At 37.4% G+C, this 24,526-nt stretch overlaps 3 protein-coding genes across 3 annotated transcripts; 1 reads left to right on the forward strand and 2 right to left on the reverse strand.

The window, feature by feature from the left end:
• Positions 1-478: 478 nt before the first annotated feature.
• surf2 (surfeit 2) lies at positions 479-4,248 on the reverse strand. Its single transcript, XM_037753635.1, has 6 exons — positions 4,053-4,248; positions 3,685-3,836; positions 3,429-3,532; positions 1,996-2,181; positions 1,661-1,803; positions 479-893 (listed from the first exon to the last, which is right to left on the reverse strand). The coding sequence occupies exons 1-6, from the start codon at positions 4,125-4,127 to the stop codon at positions 804-806; spliced, it is 750 nt and encodes a 249-aa protein (XP_037609563.1). The 5' UTR covers positions 4,128-4,248; the 3' UTR covers positions 479-803.
• Positions 4,249-6,131: 1,883 nt separating this feature from the next.
• c19h9orf16 (chromosome 19 C9orf16 homolog) lies at positions 6,132-9,406 on the forward strand. The gene is made up of 2 exons (XM_037752446.1): positions 6,132-6,305; positions 8,290-9,406. Exons 1-2 carry the CDS (start codon positions 6,227-6,229, stop codon positions 8,535-8,537), a joined length of 327 nt encoding a protein of 108 aa, XP_037608374.1. The 5' UTR covers positions 6,132-6,226; the 3' UTR covers positions 8,538-9,406.
• Positions 9,407-10,257: 851 nt separating this feature from the next.
• Positions 10,258-23,415, reverse strand: ciz1a (cdkn1a interacting zinc finger protein 1a). Its single transcript, XM_037752445.1, has 16 exons — positions 23,211-23,415; positions 22,334-22,583; positions 20,108-20,229; positions 19,721-19,941; positions 18,284-18,401; positions 18,048-18,135; positions 17,798-17,916; positions 16,827-16,906; positions 16,375-16,581; positions 16,091-16,221; positions 14,927-15,020; positions 14,676-14,789; positions 14,447-14,572; positions 14,161-14,239; positions 13,452-13,573; positions 10,258-12,755 (listed from the first exon to the last, which is right to left on the reverse strand). Exons 2-16 carry the CDS (start codon positions 22,501-22,503, stop codon positions 12,198-12,200), a joined length of 2,349 nt encoding a protein of 782 aa, XP_037608373.1. The 5' UTR covers positions 22,504-22,583; positions 23,211-23,415; the 3' UTR covers positions 10,258-12,197.
• Between the last annotated feature and the right edge of the window lie 1,111 nt (positions 23,416-24,526).

A 24,526-nucleotide genomic window follows, 5' to 3' on the forward strand; every position in this document is an offset into this window, starting at 1 on the left:
TTTTTTTGCAGACAAAATCTGTCCATCCTGGGTGAAAATGTTTACTAAAGCACTGGAAGAGCTGTTATCTGCAGCATAAAAGCTTCTTGACAGTCTGCGATGTAATTGCTGATCTAGCTGTCAAAACTGTTTGTCAGCTAGATCAGCAATTACCTGCTACTGCGAAGTCAGGTTGTTGCTTTTCTATGCTGTACCTTCAGCTACTTATGTCGTCCTCTTGTGTGAGAAATGTCTACACTCCCCCAGTAATTATGTTTAAAATACTAAGCAAATAGATAATAAAAAGTAGATGCATGTCAGGCTACAATGTTTTTCTTCTCAGAAAATTGTCAATTTATATAATGCTGTTTATGAATAGCACTTTTCTGTCAAATGATTTTAGGTTCAAGTCCTGCAATAGTTGCAGTCTGTAAAGTCTCTCCTCCTTTTCATCCATTATATGGGCAATAATGATAAAAAAAAAAACGAGACATGGACAATGTTTGCAAATCCAAATTGTATTTCATTATAGCACACTTGGTTGCAAACCAGACAATACAACTCATCCAGTCAACATGATGTGTTTACTGCCACTAACACATTTTCCTTGTTGCGTAAACCCGCCTCTTTGTAACTGTGCAACATCACAACCCGGAAAAAACAGACAACCGTTCATATGCAGAAAATATGAAAACTCGAATGGATGTTCACCTATACAAAAGGTCAGGCTGACTCAGACATAGGAATACTACTCCAAACTGGAAGTGTGGTGCTGCTCCCCGACCAAATCTCCAGGTATAAAAATAAGTATATGGTTTTGCTTTTTACTTTCCATTTGGCACTTTTCCAGGTTTCTTACGCCCCGATTTCCAGTGGTTATTTCTGAATTTCTTCTGTAAACCACCGCCCTGTACCTGAAAGACATAAATATGACAGCATGACCAAAATTTCATTAGTGCCAGCTATTAAAGTGGGGGTAGGCAGGATATTTTTGGCATCATTGGGCAAAAATTCCATAATAACCTTTCAGCATATTGTAATTCAAGTGTTCTGAGAGAAAACTAACCTTCTGCTCCTCATCATGGCTCTGTTTTCCGCCTTTAAAAAATATAGCCCATGACGGGAGACTTTGGCCAATCAGAGGTCATTTAAGAGAGTGTTCCTATTGAGCACTCCTATTGGCTGTGCTCCGGCTAGTGGCCCGCGCTTGGTATTTTCTCAACTGATCTCAACATGGCTGCCGGGTCACAAACTTTCTCATTTTACAGCTAAACAGTACACTACAAAATGTTTCTGAAAACATTTGAGGCAAGAAATAGGCATTACAGTAACAGAATATTGATTCATATTTGATCAGCGCTGCCTAGTTTGACTGTTTGGTCGGAGTTCGCGAGTGATTGACAGCTGCTCAGAGACGGCAGGCTCCAGCTCAGCTCTGATTGGTTGTTTTCCTCCGGTCTGTGAAATCTTGCAGATGCCATTAGGAGCACCGGAGGACACAGAGGCACATGATTTTTTTCAGATTACCTGTCTCGTGCACTACTGTCAGGATACAGTGACCGTTTTATAAAAATAACTTTTTTTAATCATATTTGCTCCATTTCTGCCCACTGCAGCTTTAACACCGATTGACGTCCACACACACACACACAATTAGAAGGGATTTCAGGTTTCTACAGACCTTCTTGCGTTTCTGCAGCACCTGCTTATCCACCTCCATTTCCTCCTCTTCCTCCTCTTCATCTGTCTGGAAGTCGTCTTCCACCTCTTTCGCGGCCCCCTTCGTACTTTCCTCTGCCTCTTTATTAATAGTGAACATCGAGGCTGTGGGAAATACGACAGTGTTACAGCAAAGTAAAACTGCTATCCTACGAGCCACTCTTCTGATAGACAGTAAATCCACTAGGTTTTGTCTGGAGTGTAATCCTTCAGACCTCCATGACACACAGTTAAGACATAACCATAATAAAAAGTGGACAAAGAGGTCTACAGTGTGTGTGCACTTGGGATACTGACAAGGGTAGAGGTCACTCATGCTGTCCTCTGAGTCACTGTGGTCGTCGTCGCTGGATGAAGGTTCGCACGAGTTGTTGACGTGTTTTGAGGGCCTCCCCCGAGTGACCTCCTCTCCGTTGTCTTTGGGCCTTTTCTGTTTGAGTCTGGCTGGAAGGAATTCAATCCCTTGCTTCACACACTCTTCATCTAGAGCAGGAACGAGAGAGTCACGTCAGTAAGGTGCATTACATATTGATACTACCAGAGGTGGGACCGAGTCATTGTTTTGCAAATCCCAAGTAAGTCTCAAGTCTTTGCACACAAGTCCCAAGTCATAACTCTGAAGAGAAGCCGTGATGCGCCCTTCACCAAATGTAATGCCATTTGCGTCTCTGATCTGTAATTTTCTACGTTTTGTATACTGCAATTATTTTGTGTTGATCGCCGCATAGTTTTTGTACACAGACAAAATTATCTTTGGTATTATTTTTTCCAACTGGTGCTCACTATCATATCGTTAGTTCTTCATGGTTCTCTCCTGCAACTTGATTGGATGCTGTCAGATTGGTTCAAACAAAGTTGAAACTTGAGTTCACACCTCTGGATAGATAGGTCATTGTAATTGTTTCCAATCTGGGCGGTGTCCTTTCCAAATTGTAAAAAGATGTGACCTCCCAGATTCAATTCTGAATGTGTCACTGCTGGGCAAACATTACAGCTCCGTGAAGAATGGCGTGATAAAAGTAAGCTGTTTTTAAGGACCAAGGTACACTGATAAGAACTAAAGCAATACTACAGTGTAAATTTGAAATAGATGTTGAAATCCATCAGTTTGAAATCAAAACTTTATGTGAATATTGCAACTAGATAACTGCTTGGATGATGTAGAGATGGCAGTGTTATTGTATTTGGTAATCTGAATCAGAATCAGAAATACTTTATTGATCTCTGGGGTTGCGTTACAGCTGCTCTTGTATGAACAACAAGAAATGTAAGAAAATAGAAATAAAGGAGTATGCAACATGTAAATGATGTACATAATGCTACAATATAAACAAAATGTATGTAAAGAAGAAAGCTAAAAGTTGGAAAAAATAAGAAAACAAGGAGGAGCAACTACAACAGGCTGCATGCACGGTCAACACGTGCACTACCTTTTAAAAAAATAATGAAAAATAGATATTTTTAAAATGATTCTGGTGTTTCTAATTTACTGCATTCAACAAAATCCCAAAATATGTTTGAAAATGTTTAGAACGATTCAATTCAGCAGAAAAGTGATACCACGGAAATACATTTTTATAAGCAGATAATACTCCTGATAGCTTTGATTTCCTTCCTCACACTAAAAGTCTTGGGTTGTATAACATCCCCACTGTTCAAAAGACATACTATAGCCACTGGGTATGTAATAAAAACAAAGTGCCATGCATGTAGATAAGAAATGCACTGACATCTGGAGAGGGCCTTCGTGAAGCGTTTCCCATTAACATGTTTTAGGACATGATGTGGCTGCCGGTTGAGGTGTCTGAGGGTCAGCTTACAGAAGAGCTGCTTGCTGGAAAACAGACAGGAGGCATCAGAGAAGAAAAAAAAGCATTACACAAGTGCAGATTAGCTTTCCTACATTCAGCCCATTTCTTTAACAATTATTGCCACTGATACAAGTAAGATGAGGAAGGTGTTTCTCTTGCAAAATGATCTTCTTACGGTTGTTTTGTGCTTGGAACAATGTGTGGTTCATACTGCTTGTAGTTGAACTCTGCTGCAGCACTCAGCTTCTCATATTTCTTCCCTTTAGTGAAATTCTGCAGCTCTGTCACGTTGCATGGGAACTCATGGCCATTCAGAGTGCATTTGATCTGCAAAAACAACAGAATGAGGTCACATAATGGTGGTTTTACCAGTGTAATTTAGCTTGATGCAGCTATAAACATGATGATCATGTACAGGTTTTTCAGTTAACACATGTGGCCATCACAACACTTCACAGTACATGTGATGAATTAGCAACACAGCTAGCATCACATGGTACAACAGTGTGTTTCAGTGTAATGTGATGTGATTAGCTCGCAAACCTTTTTGCCATCTGTAAGCTGAAGGAACGGGTGGTTGAGGAGGAAGGCTTTGAGGTCCGCAGGTAATTCATCCATCGCTTCAAAACACTCCAAAACAAGATCTTTCAATGTGTTTATCACGTCACCCTCTTTGACAGGAAATGATCACACGTGGGTCGAAGGCGCAGACTGCGTTGTATGATGTGATGGCGCCATCCATTGATCACATAGAGGAAAATCAGCTTAGAGCAGGGGTCTGCAACATTTTTGAGAATAAAGTCATAATATTATGAGAATAAAGTCGCAATATTATGAGAATAAAGTCGCAATATTATGAGAATAAAGTCGCAATATTATGAGAATAAAGTCATAATATTATGAGAATAAAGTCGTAATATTATGAGAATAAAGTCATAATATTATGAGAATAAAGTCGCATATTATGAGAATAAAGTCGCAATATTATGAGAATGAAGTCTTAATATTATGAGAATAAAGTCGTAATATTATGAGAAAAAAAGTCGTATTATTATGAGAATATCTCATAATATTATAAAGTAGTAATTTTACGTGTTATTTTCTTACAAAGTCGTAATATTATGAGAATGAAGTCATAATATTATGAGAATTAAGTCATAATATTATGAGAATAAAGTCGTAATATTATGAGAATAAAGTCATAATATTATGAGAATAAAGTCGTATTATTATGAGAATAAAGTCATAATATTATGAGAATAAAGTCGTATTATTATGAGAATAAAGTCATAATATTATGAGAATAAAGTCATAATATTATGAGAATAAAGTCGTATTATTATGAGAATAAAGTCATAATATTATGAGAATAAAGTCATAATATTATGAGAATAAAGTCGTATTATTATGAGAATAAAGTCATAATATTATGAGAATAAAGTCGTATTATTATGAGAATAAAGTCATAATATTATGAGAATAAAGTCGTATTATTATGAGAATAAAGTCATAATATTATGAGAATAAAGTCATAATATTATAAAGTAATAATTTTACGTTATTTTCTTATTTCTCGTAAACTTCTGACTTTTTTCTCGTAGTATTATGACATTATTATCATAATATTACGACTTTTTTTCTCGTTAAATTATGACTTTATTCTCAAAATCTCAGATTGTTTTCCCCCTCAATGTGGCCCTAATACTCCGTAGTACATTTGCTCTTAAAATGGCTCTTTTGATATTAAAGGTTGCTGACCCCTGACCTAGACGAAAGGATAAAGCCATTCAGTTATCATCATGGTATTTATCATACACGACCCTTTGATTCAGTCTATTCAAGTAAACCGAATAAAGCTTAAGGTTTTCATAAATATCTGTAGTTATCGTGTCATTAAACATAGTAAGTTCAAGTGTATGGAGGACCACAAATAGTAATAGAGCATTTAATTGATTAATAACTTATTGTACAATAAAAAATAGGCATTAATACATGCGTTTACAAATTAATTTATTAGTCTATGAATAAATAGACAAAGTGACAAAGTATTTCATTATTTGACATTTTAATGAGCAATAAAAAGAAGAATTATGAAAGGAATTTACAAATGAAATATGAATCTATCAATAAATAGTTCAAGTTAAAAAAGTGTATTTACAAAAACACCATAAAACAGTCAATGAGTACATAATTTAACTAATACAAGTGACTATGGAGTCGTTAATACTCGTTAATTGGCTTAAGTGTGGTGCTAACAGTGAAGTCAGCTGACTGAACATCTGACAGCTCGGAATCTGAGAACAGGAAAATAAAAGACTGCCCACTCTGTTCGTATTTTTAGAAACCATAAATTAGGTCGACACAGTAAACTGCAGCGACGCGGTAGAAACTTTAAATTAAAAGGCCGAACTTCGCTCGAAAACGGTCATTAGTGACATAACACAAAAAAAATGCTTTTAAGATTTTCTGCGGTGTAGCATTGAAGATATTTTCACTCAACTATTCAACGGGTTATCTCATGGATGTATTAAGAGATCGGGTTATCTGTACAGAGTGAGTGCTCCTTTTTACTACTATGACAATCTTTGCTGAAAATCTAAAACCCCGCCCACATTTGTCCCATAATTCACCGCTTCAGTAAACAAATACGACAACTGTCAAGCCAGCTAGCTAACTCTGTGTAATAAAGTCATACACGTGGAGATTTAGGTTAAATAATGTCTGGACCAAACGGAGATCCCAACATCTCTATTGATGATGGGATTATCAACGACGAAGATGAATACGAGGACGAAGGTAGTGCTGTAATCACTCATTGTAATCCGTGTTGCAGTACAGTGGAAGTCACAGGATGCTACATTAGTGCATTTCCGCTTTTTACTTGATGTCAGGTGACACTGACTTTGAATCATCTTATTTAATTCAGGGGATTTCTGATTGACATGTTACATCCAAGCAAGTTTAGTTTATTATTTATTTATTTGACTAAGCTACTGGAGTTACCCTGCACTAAACTCACTTTTAACAGTCTCTTCTGCACTAAACTCACTTTTAATAGTCTCTTCTGCACTAAACTCACTTTTAACAGTCTCTTCTGCACTAAACTCACTTTTAATAGTCTCTTCTGCACTATATTCACTTTTAATAGTCTCTTCTGCACTAAACTCACTTTTAACAGTCTCTTCTGCACTAAACTCACTTTTAACAGTCTCTTCTGCACTAAACTCACTTTTAACAGTCTCTTCTGCACTAAACTCATTTTTAACAGTCTCTTCTGCACTAAACTCACTTTTAATAGTCTCTTCTGCACTATATTCACTTTTAATAGTCTCTTCTGCACTAAACTCACTTTTAACAGTCTCTTCTGCACTAAACTCACTTTTAACAGTCTCTTCTGCACTATATTCACTTTTAATAGTCTCTTCTGCACTATATTCACTTTTAATAGTCTCTTCTGCACTAAACTCACTTTTAACAGTCTCTTCTGCACTAAACTCATTTTTAACAGTCTCTTCTGCACTATATTCACTTTTAATAGTCTCTTCTGCACTAAACTCACTTTTAACAGTCTCTTCTGCACTATATTCACTTTTAATAGTCTCTTCTGCACTAAACTCACTTTTAACAGTCTCTTCTGCACTAAACTCACTTTTAACAGTCTCTTCTGCACTATATTCACTTTTAATAGTCTCTTCTGCACTAAACTCACTTTTAACAGTCTCTTCTGCACTAAACTCACTTTTAACAGTCTCTTCTGCACTAAACTCACTTTTAATAGTCTCTTCTGTACTAAACTCACTTTTAATAGTCTCTTCTGCACTAAACTCACTTTTAATAGTCTCTTCTGTACTAAACTCACTTTTAACAGTCTCTTCTGCATTATATTCATTTTTAACAGTCTCAGTCTCTTCTGCACTATACTCACTTTTAACAGTCTCTTCTGCACTATATTCATTTTTAACAGTCTCTTCTGCACTATACTCACTTTTAACAGTCTCAGTCTCTTCTGCACTATATTCACTTTTAACAGTCTCTTCTGCACTATATTCACTTTTAACAGTCTCTTCTGCACTATATTCACTTTTTACAGTGTCTTCTGCACTAAACTCATTTTTAACAGTCTTCTGCACTAAACTCACTTTTAACAGTCTCTTCTGCACTATATTCACTTTTTTAATAGTCCTGTATTACAGCTCATACCCTGCACTATATTCAGTTTTAACAGTCTCTTCTGCACTATATTCACTTTTTTTAATAGTTGTGTATCACAGCTGTTACTCTGCACTATATTCACTTTTAACAGTTTTTCTATATATATATATATTTTTTTGTACTTTGTACTACTAACTTTTTTACTGCCTTTTTACTAACATGTTTTTGCACTGTGGAACTGTGATGCTGGAAACTTGAATTTCCCTCGGGATCAATAAAGTTACTATCTATCTATCCATCTATTTTAATGTTGGACTTATGTCTGTCCCAGTAATAGCATTAGAGGGACTCTCTAAGACTCAAATTGACAGCAGTTGTGTTGTTCGCATGTCTGTGGAGCATATTCAATGTTTACCTCCAGATAATATCAGTGCTATCTTTCTGCTGTTCAGCGTGAGATCCTTGTTGAAATCCTCATATTAAGATGATCTGCTTATTACTGTAGAAATAGGATGAGAATTATGTTTGGATCTATCAGCAAAAAAATACCAGAAAGTCTTTAATCTGCAATAGAAGCTGTTTACTTTGCCTGACAGAAAAGACTAATCTCTCTGCTGTGTATCCACAGAGTATGAAGCCATCAACTCCATGCTAGATCAGATCAACTCCTATATGGACGACCTGGAAGATCGCAACGATTCACTTAATGGCAAACTACACGAACTGATGGAGTCGAACAGGCAAGCCCGGCTGGAGTTCAGGGCCCAACTGCAAGGCCCCGAGACCCAGGAGGAGGAGCCATGTCCTGCAGATGGGGACTCGTCCTCAACCAGCAAGGAAGACCTGAACGAGGACAATGATGGGGATTGCAAATGAGTGATGAGGGGTGGCAGGGATGGAAATATTTATGAAAGTTGACTCAAACTCCCAACCTCTGTCTTTTGGACCAATGAACCTTGACCCTGATATGATTGTTCTCTGAATTTACACCCCCATCAGCAGATGTGTGATATTTTGCTTCTCCTCCATCACGGAACTCAATTTAGTTTTTCTTCTTTGTTGAATTGTGGTGTGCTGATGTTTGGTTCTTGAGCAGATTGAAGTTTATGGACCTAGCAGCTTCTTAGACGAGTTGCAAAGTCTCTTTTGGACTATGAAATCTAAGTGTTGACGTTTAAAAAGCTGCGCCCCTTGTTCCGGTCCAAGTGGGACATCATGAGAACAAATTCTAGAGCCAGGAATTAAAGCTGATGCATTGTTAATTTAACAATGACAGTAACCCGTAAAACATACTGATGGACTCTACTATGATCTTCAGAATTTGTTCTCAGGGTCAAATAGGGATCATAGTCGAACATCTGTGTAGTATGTTGACCCATTTGGTGTCAACATTCAGCTTTGTATTAGCTGTAAATATGCAACCCTACAGATGTCTGCCAGTGTATTATAATGTTTGATCTGCAGCATGACTGTAAATCTGTATGTCAATCTTCTGTCCTGTTAATTTTCATTAACCTGTTCAGGATAAGTGAACTGATAAGTGTTTGTATATGTTGAGTGCCAGCCAAGAAAAAGTAAAAATGAAGTCGACAAAATGTGGGAATTGTCAGACATTTTAATATAAATTAAAATGAGCCCCCAAACAGAAAACAAAAATCCATAAAACTTCCAGCAGTTAGAAAACATCACCTGTTTGTTCATCTCAATGTAGTCAGTAGCTGAATAAAAATACAATAAGAAACATACAGCTTTGTTTGAACTTATCCTTTACATGTTCTCCCTTTCTCTCACCTGCTCCCTTCTGTTCTCGGTTTCATGTCTCGTTCCTCCAGACAGAACATGACGCCGTGCTAATCATGTGACAGTCGCCACCATCACTACAGGAGTTGTTGCTACATGCGTCAGCCAACCACTTTTGTGGTTTTAAATATCCTTCTCTAACATGGAGGATGAAATGTTTCCAGAACAGCTCACTAGTCATCATGAAGCCTTGTGACTGCTGAAATGCTGGAACCAAAGTTACACATTTGTAGAATCTGTAACTGGGATCATCTACTGTATGCGACTGCTGCTTAAAAATCAAGAGGTTTGCAAGGACAATTTGCTACATTAAATACCAACAGAAACTTCATGATTTCTCCTCCTCCTCCTCCTTAAACTCAACTGTGATTCTATCTGTCCAGTGTATATCAAATAAAACATCTTAACGCGAAAATGGTAAATTGGAGGAAAATAAGCAACTACCACTAACGGCACTGTAAGTCCATGGAAATGAAAGCAAGAAGGAAAAAAACAACTTTACAGTCTTTCAAGCTTCATTGCAGCAGATACCTGCGTTGACTAACAAGCTTTTAAATTTAAAAATGCAGACAATGCAGCCTTTTGTGCTCTCATTTTAGAGCCTTTTTAACAATTCAAGAATACAGGGTTTCTCTTCCATTTGACTGTGTGCAGATATAAAAGGGTTATTAGACATTTTATTGATGGTTGTATTCAGCTCCTACAGATTGTGTTGAATCCCAACACATTTCAATCTCTTCATATTACAAAAAAAAAACATTTCCCGGCACTCTTCAGTGAGAAGGCCACAGCTGCTGACAACTTTTGTGCCCCAAACACGACATCAACTTGAACCCAAAATGTCCAAAAAAAACAAACAAAAAACAGTATGATAAAATGCCCTGAACAAAGCTGTGGTTAGATTCAAGGTTCAGCATTTCTCAACACTCAAGCCAAAGTACCCTTTTAACACTCTCTTTAAACAAACGTCGTCACCCCTCTCAAATACTTAAATTGGTTACATTCTACATTTCAGCTCGCTAAAAGCATGTGCTACGTGGTTAGCAATGTTGAAAATGTCTCCACTTGTAGGGTTATATTAAGTTATAACAAACGTTCATCTAGCAAGCTAGAGAATCAGCTAAATCTGTCAGTCAACCTCCTGATCCTTGAGGACAACAGGGCTGGAAATTTACTTTTTGGTGAGCCGGTTTCAAAACAGAAGTTAGAAAATCTACCAGCCCACTTCTTTTCTTACATCCAGCCTCATTAAAAAAAAGCCTGGACGCTGTTCATTTAGGGGTCAGAAGCAATTGCAGTGATTTCAATAGTTAGTAATAGAAGGTGGAAAAAAAAAAGAATCTCATTTTCAATTGTGGATGTAGTAACCCTAAAAAAACACAAATTCATGTCATACTACAACTTAAATACTGTTTATATTAAATCAGCATTTAGCTTCTATCAATTATAATCATAGTCCCAATCCCATTTTTTCTTGTATGCAGTATAATTATCATAGTATACCGTTTTTGCAGTTAGTATACAAACAAGTCTCTGCCTTCCCCTAGGTTTTTTATAATTACTATAATTTTAGAGTTATTGTATTCACTTTTAACTTTGGTCTCGAAATATTGTGTCTATGATTCTATTTATCCCATTTTAACGCTTTTAATCCTGTTTTTGTTTGTGTGTAAATTGTTTTAAAGCTGCATTAGGATTGTTTTATCCTTTAAGTGAAGCACCTTGAGATTTTGCTGTATTTTAAAGTGTGCTACATAAATTAAATTCATTCTGTGAGGTTGTACTTCAGCACAGTGGTGCTTTGAGCTACATCCTCAAGTCAGCATGCTAACATGCTCACAATGATAATGCTAAGAGGCTGATGTTAAGCTGGTATAATCTTTACCATCTTAGTTTAGCATGCCAACAATTGCGATTTAGCTCTAAACACAAAGCACAGCTGATGGAATGTTGTTAATTCGGAAGGTATTTGGTCATAAACCAAAATATTGGACAAATTTAAATTTTGACCTGATGGCGCAAGTTGGAAAGTCAAAGGGATCTCCAGTGTTATTACAATTCATCCATACCCATATTTAGCTTTAATCCGCAATATGTTTCGATGTTTAGCAGCTGTGAGCGGCTCCTCCATTGCTTTTTTGCAGTGGCAGAATAATGTAAGTGACATTTTTTTAAAGGGTACTTTATTTTGACAGAGCCTGCTTAGATTTTAGTATGAAGTATGGGATTGGGACACAGCATGTGTATCCAGGGGATTTTCTTTCTAGTGGGTAACCAATCATTTATTTAAAAAAAGTGTTATTTTTAGGCAGTTTAAATGCAGTTATTACAGATTTGTAAATTTGGAAGGAAAAGGGTTTGTTCTGAGTGAGACACACGTTATAATGATCTTATTTTGAGGGCTGTAATATACTGGTGAGGCTGGAGACATCATTCTCTGACTGAGAGCCAATATTAGATACTTACCCACCCCACACTGATTTAACATGTATGTGATAGCTGTCAGGTGTTAATTTCCCACCCTGGAAGAGCATCGCATAATGTTCCACCGGGATTCACCATCATTCTTCCTATTTGTTGGTGTGTGCTTAATTCAGACGTTCCAACATGGAGAGAGGCAGGGCCGTTCACTTCTTGGTCTCGGTTTCATGAAAGCACCTCTTCACATACTGACACATCTCATCTTAAGATTACGATTGTGCCAGGTTTCCACTCTTTCCACATCTTATCTTTGACTCAGCGTCTGTTTGTGGCCCTCCCTGACCTGCGTTTGGTTTTTGCCTTCTTTTTCGCTGGGACAGCAGGAGCTTCCTTCTCCTCCTCTTCCTGCTCTTCATTAGCATCCTCAACAGCAGCTGCTGGCTCTGAGTCCGGCTCCTCTCTGCTATCAGCAGGCAGCTCAGCAGGGAGCTCAGCAGGCAGCTCAGCAGGCAGCTCAGCTGGCAGCTCAGCTGGAATCTCCGGAACTACAGAGGCCAGGGATGTGGTCTCATCCTCCATGACGTGGTCTGTGTTGCTGGTCGCTGAGGTGCTGACGAAGTCCTGTGAGGTTGGGTCAGATTCTGCTTGTTCCTCCTGTTGCTGGTTCTCTGTCTGCGTGTTCACTCCGGTGAGTGTGTCGATGGGCTGCTCGGAGTCTGGGTTCATCACTGAACCCGCGTCATCAGAGAGGGAATGTTCATCCAAACAGTCTGTGGTGGTTTCTGTTACAGGCCTGAGGCTGTCTGCAGCTAGGAGAGATTCTCTGGAAGATTCAGCAGCTTCTTTCTTTTGACTCACTATATCTCTGTGCTTCTGAGAAGAGAAAGCATAAAAAATACTGCATTACTGCAAATATCCATCCATCTATTATCTGTAACCGCTTATACTATTCATGGTCGTGGGGGGGCAGGAGCCGATCCCAGCTGACATTGGGCGAAGGCGGGGTACACCTGGACAGGACTATCACAGGGCTATTACTGCAAATATAATATAATATTATATGGAAATTCCTCAAGGATAACACACATAAGCCGTGTTTCCATTCAATTGTCAAGCGAATGTTAAGGGAACTTTTGAAATGTTGCAAAAAACGAAATGCGAATTAGGTGTGTTTCCATCAACTGGTTTGGAGCGAATAAACTTGTCAGAAAATGGCCACAGATAATCAGTTATACTCTCTTTAGTAGTGGAAACAAGTAGGGCTGCCCCCTCTTAGTCCATTAGTCTACTAATCAGTCATTTGGTCTTAGTCGACTGAGATTTATTTAGTCGATGCTTGAATGACTTATTTCCAGGAATTTCTGAGCCCATCTCTGGTAAACACAAGATTTAAAGTGGTGCTTTTGTGGGATTCTTTGTGGAGAAACTCAGTTTCACAGATCTGTCGATTAAATCAACGATTCAAATCATCGATCAGTCGACAAAATCATACGAATGTTAGTCGACTAAGAATTTCTCTGGTCGAGGACAGCCCTAGAAACAAGGTGAGTGAAGTCATCAAAAACCAACCTTGAGGTTCTCGAAGTGCTTCATCGATTTGCAGTGGGTGTGTAGGGCAGAAGATTCAAAGTGGTAAAACTTGTTGCAGAGTCTGCAGATAAAACCTGCTACTGGAACAAAAAAACTGGACCCTGCGGCAGGAGAAATCCAAGAATAAACATCACTCAAATGTTATCAGTAAATTCAAACAACAAGTATATGCAGGAAGACAACTAAATGAATTAGAGGCCGTTAAAATGCAATATATCAATGTCGATGCACGGAAGGCGCGCTCAAAAGCGAGAGCAACTCAAGTGTTCCCAAGCGTCTGTTTTTCAGGGTGCGACGGCTGCACTCCGAGATAAAACCATCTGCCCCAGACTATTTTACTTGCTTCACCCTTTCTGTCCAACAACGTCACAACATCCGGTTGAAAGTTTAGCCAAATTGACAAAAACTAATTTTATCATTTTCATATACAGTCGTGGAAATATATTTATCTTTTTTTGTTTTGTTTAGTCAGTGATGCTTTTACTGCTAAATTACCACAGCTTCCTCAACATTGTCATCGCAGCGTGCAGGTTGTGGTTGCTTAGTAACGGCAGGCGCAACAGGAGCGCAACCTCCCGAGAACTTTGGATAAAAGGATGAAAGTGGCACGGCTGGCATTTCCACACGTTTTTAGATACAACATGTGAACAGCCCCTTATTCAGCAATCAGGAGTTAGTCGTAACTCACCGTAGACTGTGTCTGAGTCATACTGCTCATCACTGGCCATGTCCTTTAGAGTCACTTCGTTAAGGGAGGACCAGTCATCCTGTAGCAGGTCACCAGAGACACAGTAAACAACTATAGTATAACAAATGCACCAACTGTGAGGTACTATTAGTGTTATTTCAGATCTTATGTCACAGTGATGTTGAGTTTAGTTAAACCTTGGGATGTAAAGCTTACCGGCTTTTTAAATGCAAATACTGTCTCATTGGCGGGAAGTACAAACAAAAACAAATGATGTGTAAATCACCTGTTCATTCATCTGTCTCTCGTCTCCCTCCTCCACCTCACTGCCCTCCACCTCTTCTAACAAGAAGCCGTCTGTGTCCACAGCAGTCAGCTTGCCTAAAGCCTCACAGCCCTCCTGTTCCTGGAGCTAGTGAACAGCAGCGAAAGTGCAGCATGAATATTTGATTTCACCTATTCATTTATGGGAAAATACGTCCTTGTTGTTTAATGGTTTTAAATCACACAGATACCTTCTCCACTTTCTGTCTGTGCTCCTGGGACTGCAAGTGCTCCACAAAAATTTGGGAGGTCCTGAAGTGTTTCTTGCAGACGGTGCAGGAAGAGATGGCTGTTCTGCTGGCAAGCTGAGGAGAGATGAAGGGACACTATATCAATACAGATTATTTTTATTTAAAAGCAACCAGAAAAGCTGCTTCAGGCTTTTTCAGAATTTTTAAAACTTCTTGAACTCTTATCTTCTCGATAAAGTGAGCAGCTTTACTTTGTGCTCCTCAGTGCGACGGTGATCCGTGATGCTACTGGTGAAGTGGGTGTGACAGGTGGCACACCAGTGCTTCAAGTCGGTTTTCTTCTCTCTGCAGAAAACAATGACATACATTAGTTATAATAATAAAAATAATTATTATTAAAAGGATAATTTTCTCTTTTTAAAACCGCCTCCTCATAATGACTGTCTGGGGGGGAAAAAAAATTCAACCCGTTTAACCCTTTAATGTTCCACTTGACTGTTTGGTAAAGCCCATTTTGAGTCACTATATCTTATTGAAAAATGTGTTGAACTTTAACTCAACCTGTTTGAGCCATTTCTACCACTCGGTTTAGGTATGTTATGCTAAAACAAATCCACTAGATGTCGCTGTGTCTTTAAATAGCATGCTTTTTCAGTCTGCCTCCTTGCAGGAAGTTAACAAAAAAAAATAACTCCAGACATGACGGCTGCGGTCGAAAAGTCAAAACATTTTCCTAATCACTTTTCCTTGACCTCGATGGAAAACTTCATGAGGCCAAGGAAAGATGTGAAGGAGAATTCAGAAGGACTTAGGAAAAGACAACCGCGGTGTTCAGAGAATCCGACTGCACTTACACTATAAGCTCCGTAATTATGATGCAACGGCGGCGGATGTTAGTGACGTGAGTCTGCTGTGGTGAAACTACAATATTCTGAAGATGGAATACAAAAGGCTCTGCTTCCCCCAGTATGTTGTTAAATAGCTCTTTCAATGACAGACTCCTTCACCCGCGGTGTGTGAAAGAGAGACACCGCAGAGCCTTCTGCTGCTGTAACACTTACTAATTCCATGGTAACAAATTGACATATGTTGGTATATTAACCTATTATTAGCATAATAGTAGTACATGGTTTACATTTTTCTTTTACCATGAGGCAACCAACTATTTGGTAGAGGCATATACAAAGAAAAACATTGATTGATGTTATTATTGCCACAAGGACTTAAAAATGCAAAGAGAATTTTTCCATTGCTTTTTCTTAGTGAGGACATTAAAGGGTTAAGGTGAAAATAAAACGGTTTGTAATTATCTCTCACATTTCAAACTTGATAATAGTTTAAAGAAATAACAAATAAAAACAAATAAAAAACAAAAAAACACAAGGCAAAAGCATATTTGTGTGTTTTAAACTGACCCATCTTTGTTTGCTTCCTGTAGAGACTCCTGCACTCGTGGCAGCAGGGTGACCAGGCAAGCGTTGCTCATGTGTTGGATCTCCATCATCCTCTGCTGGTGGGAAACACTGTTCATATGACTCCTGAAGTTCTGCAAAAAAAACACACACACATAGGAGAGAAAATTAAAGATAGGAGAGAATAAAACTCATTATAAATTTGCAGCGACTTTTTCAGCCTTTTGCACGTTCCCAACACAAGCAACTGGCCTATGTATGTTGATGTGTGTGTACATTCAACCTACTTGCTGGTTGTGGCAGGTAATGCTGCAGAGATAGCAGTAGAACTTGTTGGCGCCCTCGGCTACACCCTCATCTTCTTCCTCCATGTTGTCTGGTGAAGCTAAAGGGGCGTCTTTGCCTTGTGGCGTCTCCTCTAAGAGTAAATCATCCTGCTGGTCATCTTCACTCAGCCTGCCAGATGGGGACGGGGCTAACAAAGAGCTGTGCTCCTACAGAGAGGTCGCAAACCAGAACTACAGTAAGCCCAGTGTCATGCGTTGATTTAACTGACAGAGATACACTGTACACGGGAAGTTCACAAATACTGGTAATCAGCATTGAGCCTAACGTGAGCCACCATTGTTGTTGTGTTTGCAACAGTGATTTACTTACTTCTAAATCTAAATCATCTATCATTTAGTGTTCATATTATTTTGTCTATGACCTGACCATCCCAAATAAAGGCTTCTCTCACCTCAGCAGCTTTGCTCTCCTCCAGCACCTCAGCAACATCTGATCCTGCTGTGGAGCCTCCTTCCTCCAGAAGAATGCAGTCTGGGAAAAGATATGAGGCCAAAACAAACATGTAGTACCGGAGGTTTTCATCTCAACTGACCTAAACTACACTACATTTAGAATTAAATTACTGCTTAGGGATGTCACGAGAACCGATACTTCTGTGCTATAATAGAGTGCTACAGGGATGACATATTCTTGTAGGCCAACCAGGATCACCCTGGGTTCCCTCGACAAAAAGCCAATGAGATTTTTCCATTGGGTTTTGAATCATTGCAGAAAATAAGCTGTGTTTCAAAGAAACGTTTATGATACTTACACATTTTGTTCTGGAAGATAATCTCCACAAATGAAGACCACTTTTATGATTTTTAAAACGTAAATGACCTACACCACGGTCGCATGACTTCCCGTCACCGCCACTAAGTTAAAGGCGGAGTTTGGCGGGATGATGTTTTGCAGTCTCATTTAGCCACTTGTTAGCAACCGCCTTTCTGAAGACACGTAAAGGCTTCAAAATTCACAAGTGGGGTATTTACTGATGTATTTTATATTGTAGAACAAAAAGTTAAAATCTTTTAAGCTTGTGTTAACCACAGACCTTATTTCAGGCATCTAACTAAAAACCCAATTCAATAAGCCCATTGACTTTGAGACGAGGGAACCGGAAGTGCTAAAGTGCTAACTCATTTCTGGGTTTTAGGACTCATTCCTGCAGCACTCCATAGAGATTGAATTATGACCTGTTTAACTTCCTAACAAAAAACAGTATGCAAACGTTAACAAAGGAGTGTGTGTTGAAGTATATAGGATTTAGGTTTTTTTTGTTTTTTATTTACTGTGGTAATGACTATCATCGTGACATCCCTACTGCTTAATGAAAAAGTGAAGTATTTAAAACCATCTACTGTAGGTTTCTGTGGGTTTTACCTTCAGGTTCAGGCTGACTGTCCTCTGGGATGGTGACACACTCTGATAACAGAACTTCCCCATCTGTATCTGAGATGGTGACGGTCTCAACAACACACTGTTCTTTGGGCTCCTCCGACCTGAGGGGACCAAGAGTCAAAGAAGGAAAAAAAGAACAAAATTGAGACTTCCATGGATAACACAGTATACTGGGGATGTCAAGATTTTCTAGCACAACTACATTCACAACAATAAAAAATGTTTTCCCTACCCATCTGTCCTCTGCTTCTTGACTACAGGTTCTTCAAGTGGTTCCTCAGTGGGCTGTGTGGGTTCATCCACTCCCCCCACGGCACCATCTGTGGGTAGAAAAAATAAAAAAAACAAAGACGAAAAACATTAACTACAAACAAATGTCCACCACTCATCTTCTCCAAGAAGTCTTGAAAGTCACACATGACATTAAACCATTAGCATGTTTCAGTGCTGGCTGGATTGCAGCTCTACCTGTGTCAGTCTTGTCAGCGGCTTCAATGGTGCTGCTAGCTGCCGGCTGGTCTGCTGCGCTTCCCGCTGCCATCTGCTCGCTGTCTCTCTTCCTGTCTGGCTGGCGAGCTGCAGTGTCCTACACAAAAAGACAGATGACAGGATTACAAACATACATCCACGTCTGAAATAAAGTTGCAGCTAAAAGACATTACCAAATCACAGAAAATGAATTTGAGAGAGGGATATAACTGATTTTGACTGTGCACTTAAAAGTATATCTGGATATGAGACAGTTAACTGTCAAAGAACTGATTATAGTATTTGTAATTTAAATAATGTTTGATTTAATCAGAACATCTACAATCATTTGATATCTTAAATCAACCTGTTTAAGGCTGAGTTCTGACTAATTTTACTATCAACAACTGCCCCAAAGAAACAAAAAACAACAATGAATTTATCCATCAATTAAGGCTGCAACTAATGATTATTTTCATTTACGAATAATTTGCTTATTATTGTCTTGATGAATTGTTTGGCCAATAGAATGTCAGACAATTTAAACATTTAAATTGATTTTTGTGTCCAATCAACTGTCAAAAACTCAAAGATATTTAGTATACTATCATCAAAAAACTAAGAAAACCAGTTAATATTTACATTTGAGTAGCTGGAACAAGAGCTGCAACGATTAATCGCCAACTATTTTGATAATCTATTTATCTGTTTGAGTAATTTTTTAAGAAAGAAAAGTAAAAATCCTCTGATTCCAGCTTCTTAAATGTGATTATTTTCTTTACTCTATGAGAGTAAACTGAATATCTCTGAGTTGTGGACAAAACAAGACATTTGAGGACATCATCTTGGGCTTTGGGAAACACTGATCAACCTTTCTCCCTATTTTCTGACATTTTATAGACAAAAACGATTTGATTGAGAAAATAATCAACAGATTAATCGACAATGAAAATAATTGTTAGTTGCAGCCCTAGCTGGAACTTATTACATTTTTTTGGGCATTTATGCTTAAAAAACTACTTAAAATTAGTCTGATGATCAAAATGAAAGCAGATTAATTCTCTGCCCATCAACTCATCGATTAATCATTTCAGCTCTACCATCAATAATTGTGTGTGGCCAAAGCCTGATGTAGCTTACGCCTCCATGCCACTGAAATCCATTGTTGTCCAAAAACTATTAAAAATAGATAAAAGAACCATATTGTTGCATGTGGATCATATAATGTATCCCTTCATTACAATGAAAGCATTTGCTGTAGTTGTAAACTAATGATTTGATGCTTGCTTACATTTCCACTGCTTCTGATTGAGTCTATCGTCAAACTTTGTTGCATTTGTCGATCGTGCAACCCTAGCATAGTGTATTAGCTGGACTGAAACAGCACAGTGCGCTGCACAATGATTATAATCATTATAATAGTGCTGTTGTAATTACTGCGATCATGGTGGAAGAGGAGGAGGAGGATGAAGCAGCTGTGGTGGTGGTAGAGGTGTTGTTGTAGTAGCGAGCATGTTGGTGGTACGGTCGAGCAGCTGGGTAACCCATCATGGGGGACTTGATGGCCATGCCCATGGGAACCGGCCCGAGCAGAGACGACCTAGACCCGAAAAACTGACGGAACTGCTGTCCACCCATCCCATAGCCCCGCATATTACCTGGATGAAAGCAAAGCATGAAAAGAGACACAAGAGTAGGGGAGAAAATAAGCAAACAAAAAATGATAACCCCTTGTAAGTTAGTTATTTCACACTTTTAAACACATTATCTATGAAAATGTCAGATGAAAATTCTGTTTTTATGATTTTCAGATCCAAACTGTACCCTGCATCTGCTGCATCAGTAGGGCCCCCTGCAGCATTTGATTGGGGGCGATGATGGTAGTCTGGGTCGCCTGGCACAGGTTTACCATCCTGGGAGGAGGAGCTGCCTGGTTAGGAATGGCTCTGCGCGACAAATAAACAAGAGGAAATAAACATGCTGCAGCATCATTTCATGAAACATAACCTCACTGAAATCTATAGATAAAGACCAAAGTGTTCCGGCCAAATGATCCTTCTTATACACCTGGACATTTGTTTTGACCACACAAAATTCTGAGTGGAAAACAAAATGACTTGACACCTGCACACATGTTCTCTCCAGATACAAACACAAGCTGTCCATGTTATTTTTCTTTAACAGCTCTGATATGGATTAGCCTTGATCAGAAGTCACCTCCCTTCCATATCAGCTTTGGTTCAGAGTCTGTTTTAAGTTTACATTTTTTATAGTACATAATGACAAGGCATTACTCAATGAGCGTCATAAAACAAGTGCTTGAAAACATGGGTCATTAACTCTCAAACGTATACACCCAATACAATAACATACTGAGTTTTTATGAGGATTAAAGATGGAGAAACAAAAGCTGACAGGTAACAAGATAACATGACACTTCATTGTTTTACTAGAAGTGAAGATTAGGGCTGCACGATTTTGAAAGAATATCGAATTGCGATTATTTTGACTGATATTGCAATTGCGATATCATTTGCGTTATTACAGGGAATGATAATTTTTACATTAATGTCATTTTAATTGAAAAAACATATTAAAATGTTTATGGTGTGAGTTTTGCAGGGATCTGTACCAAACAAAGATACTTTCTTCAGCCTGTAGAATATGTGGTGTGGGCCAGGACATCTCTGCAGCAGGACAACATTTAATTTAAAATGGTATTTTGAGACCCATTTCACCTTTAACAAATATTGCGATTTGATTTGAAAATTGCAGTAGGCCATATTGCAATTTCAATAAAATTTCGATTAATTATGCAGACCTAGTGCAGATCAGGATCTGGGGCCAGTAATCTTGCAATAATATAGTGTTTTATATAGTCTGAGGTTATCAACACTACCTTTGGGCAGGCCAGATAACAGAGCATGGCAATAGTCCAACTTTTAAACTACACATAACACTGTTTGACAACCTAATAAGTATCTGATCTAGAAAGATAATGTTGTTTTGGTCTCTTTGGTGACAATAACAAACAAACGTTCTCTTGTTGTCCTACACCAATGGACTAATTCATAGGCAAGCTGAACAAATATTAAATTTAAATTGAAAAAATACTGCAAACCTAAACATTTCAACCATCCCATAATCGTACAATCTGGCATGTGTTGTGGCCGGGCTTCCAGCTCAGCTACCGCCCGCCACACATATCTATATTTTCGTTAAGATTTAGGGGAACCAAATTATGGAGTAGCTTTTCACATCTATCAATAAACTGTTCATCTGTCACATGTTTCAAAAGTTGCTTAAAGGGTCATTTAATTGCTGTCTTGTAATTTATTTTCCCCATGTTGTCCATGTATCTGTTTTTATGTTTTTTATTTTTTTCCCACTCACAATGTTGTTTGGTTACGATTACCCAGAAGTCATTACAGATATTTAAATCAATATCCTCCACATAAACACTAACCATACACTTCCATGCAAAACACACACACACACACACACACACACACACTTATCTTTTTCGATATATGTGCATTTATTGTTGTTATTATATATATCTTGTGCTAATTGTTTTGTTATCACTATTATGTAGCCATATTCTTTCTTTATATTAATCTGGTCACTAGGTGGAGGCTTCAGATAAGCCCAGTGGGTTTTCACTGTATATTAATCATTTATTTTTTTGTTATGTTGTATAGACTTAAATTGTGCAAAACAAATAAAAAATATACTATAAACACATACACAACCCCCCCTTATCTTTTTTTATATATATTTAATGTACTGTTATTGTTATTATTAAATATATATCTTGTTCTAATTGTTTTGTTATCACTATTATATAGTCATATTATTTCTTTATATTAATCTTGTCTCTAGGTGGAGGTTTCAGATAAGCCCAGTGGTTTTTTTGCCTCTTCCTGCACTGTATATTATTCATTTATTTATTTTGTTATGTTGTATAGTCTTAAATTGTGCAAAACAAATAAACAATATCTCATCCAGAGGGCCCTGCCTTAATCCCCGGCCTCGAGTTGTGGTGCTTACCGCTGTGCCTGGTGGTGGTGATGGGGGACATGATGCCCAGGAGGCGGCTGCGGTGGAGGAGGAGGAGGCTGCTGCTGGAAAAGTTGCTGTAGCTGCCGCAGGTGCTGGTGAAACTGTTGCTGCTGTTGCTGCTGCTGCTGCTGCTGCTGATGGATGTGTGGATTGAACATTACGGGCTTTAATCTCCTCCGTTACACCGTGAAGACCAGCAGCTGTGAGATGTTTCCACACTCCTTCAGATATAATATCTCTGGATGGAAGGAAAGCAAAGCTTGTATGAGTATGTGAATACAGTGATTACTGTAGAGACACATTGAATAACAGTGCGCAGCTCCTCAGACAACAGGTCGCGATGACAACTAGCTAGCTAGTGCTAGCACGTAACAAGGCCTATAGAAGGAGGCAAGGACACGGGTCTTGTTATTGGGGTACTACGCATGCGCAGTGTAACTCAGGCTGCGTTACAATTGGCTCAATTTCGGCGAGTGCCGACCAGATTCTACTGCGCATGTGCAATATCCCCCGGAGATATGACGAGTTGATGACGCGAGATGCAGCCTCCTTTCTATAGGCTTTGGTTGGTAAGCTAACAACAATTCACTTTGTGGTTTACTTTTCATTTCTTTACTCAGTTAACCGACTTTACGAAGAGAATAGCATGTTAACATTGTATCTTAGAAGAAAGCAGCATGTTATTCCAACATTAACACAAAGTAGAGATAAATTAACCAGCTAGTTTACACCTGCTATACGATGCTAACATGTTAGCCACCGCTCAGTGACTGAACACAACAATGTAGCTTAGCATCGAGCTAGCTAGCTAGCCAACACAGATAAGCCCGCAGCTGCGCCTCCTCGAGTTCTATCTACATGTTACCTTAACAACGGTTGTTCAGGGTTACTCTTCAAAGAAGACGGTAGCGATTATTGTTGAGTATCCAGCTGGTATCACAGAACAGGGTTGAATGCTGGCTCTCAGTCCCGGTGCAACTCGCATGAAGCAGAAACCCAAACCAGCGTCCTCAGTGTGGTGGAGTCAGTGAAGCCTGTCACCTCCTGCTGGTTGTCTGGGGAACTGAATCAATACTTGATACCTGCATAATAAATGTAGCTTTAGATGATGTAGTATTTATAATTAAATTAATGTAGTATTTATAATTAAATTAATGAAGTATTTATAATTAAATTAATGAAGTATTTATAATTAAATTAATGTAGTATTTATAATTAAATTAATGAAGTATTTATAATTAGATTAATGAAGTATTTATAATTAAATTAATGAAGTATTTATAATTAAATTAATGAAGTATTTATAATTAAATTAATGAAGTATTTATAATTAAATTAATGTAGTATTTATAATTAAATGAATGAAGTATTTATAATTAAATGAATGAAGTATTTATAATTAAATTAATGTAGTATTTATAATTAAATGAATGAAGTATTTATAATTAAATTAATGTAGTATTTATAATTAAATTAATGAAGTATTTATAATTAAATTAAAGAAGGATTTATAATTAAATGTAGTATTTATAATTAAATCAACGAAGTATTTAAAATTAAATTAATGTAGTATTTATAATTAAATGTAGTATTTATAAATAAATTAATGAAGTATTTATAATTAAATTAATGTAGTATTTATAATTAACTGTAGTATTTATAATTAAATTAATGAAGTATTAATAATTAAATTAATGTAGTATTTATAATTAAATGTAGTATTTATAATTAAATCAACAAAGTATTTATGATTCAATTAATGTAGTATTTATAATTAAATTTAGTATTTATAATTAAATTAATGAAGTATTTATAATTAAATTAATGTAGTATTAATAAATAAATGTAGTATTTATAATTCAATTAATGAAGTATTTATAATTAATTTAATGTGGTATTTATAATTAAATTAATGTAGTATTTATAATTAAATGTAGTATTTATAATTAAATTAATGTAGTATTTATAATTAGATTAATGAAGTATTTATAATAAAATTAATGTAGTATTTATAATTAAATGTAGTATTTATAATTAAATGAATGAAGTAGTTATAATTAAATGTAGTATTTATAATTAAATTAATGAAGTATTTATAATTAAATGTAGTATTTATAATTAAATTAATGAAGTATTTATAATTCAATTAATGTAGTATTTATAATTAAATTAATGTAGTAT

This window comes from Sebastes umbrosus, chromosome 19 (assembly GCF_015220745.1).
Source record: "Sebastes umbrosus isolate fSebUmb1 chromosome 19, fSebUmb1.pri, whole genome shotgun sequence".
Lineage (NCBI taxonomy): Eukaryota > Metazoa > Chordata > Actinopteri > Perciformes > Sebastidae > Sebastes > Sebastes umbrosus.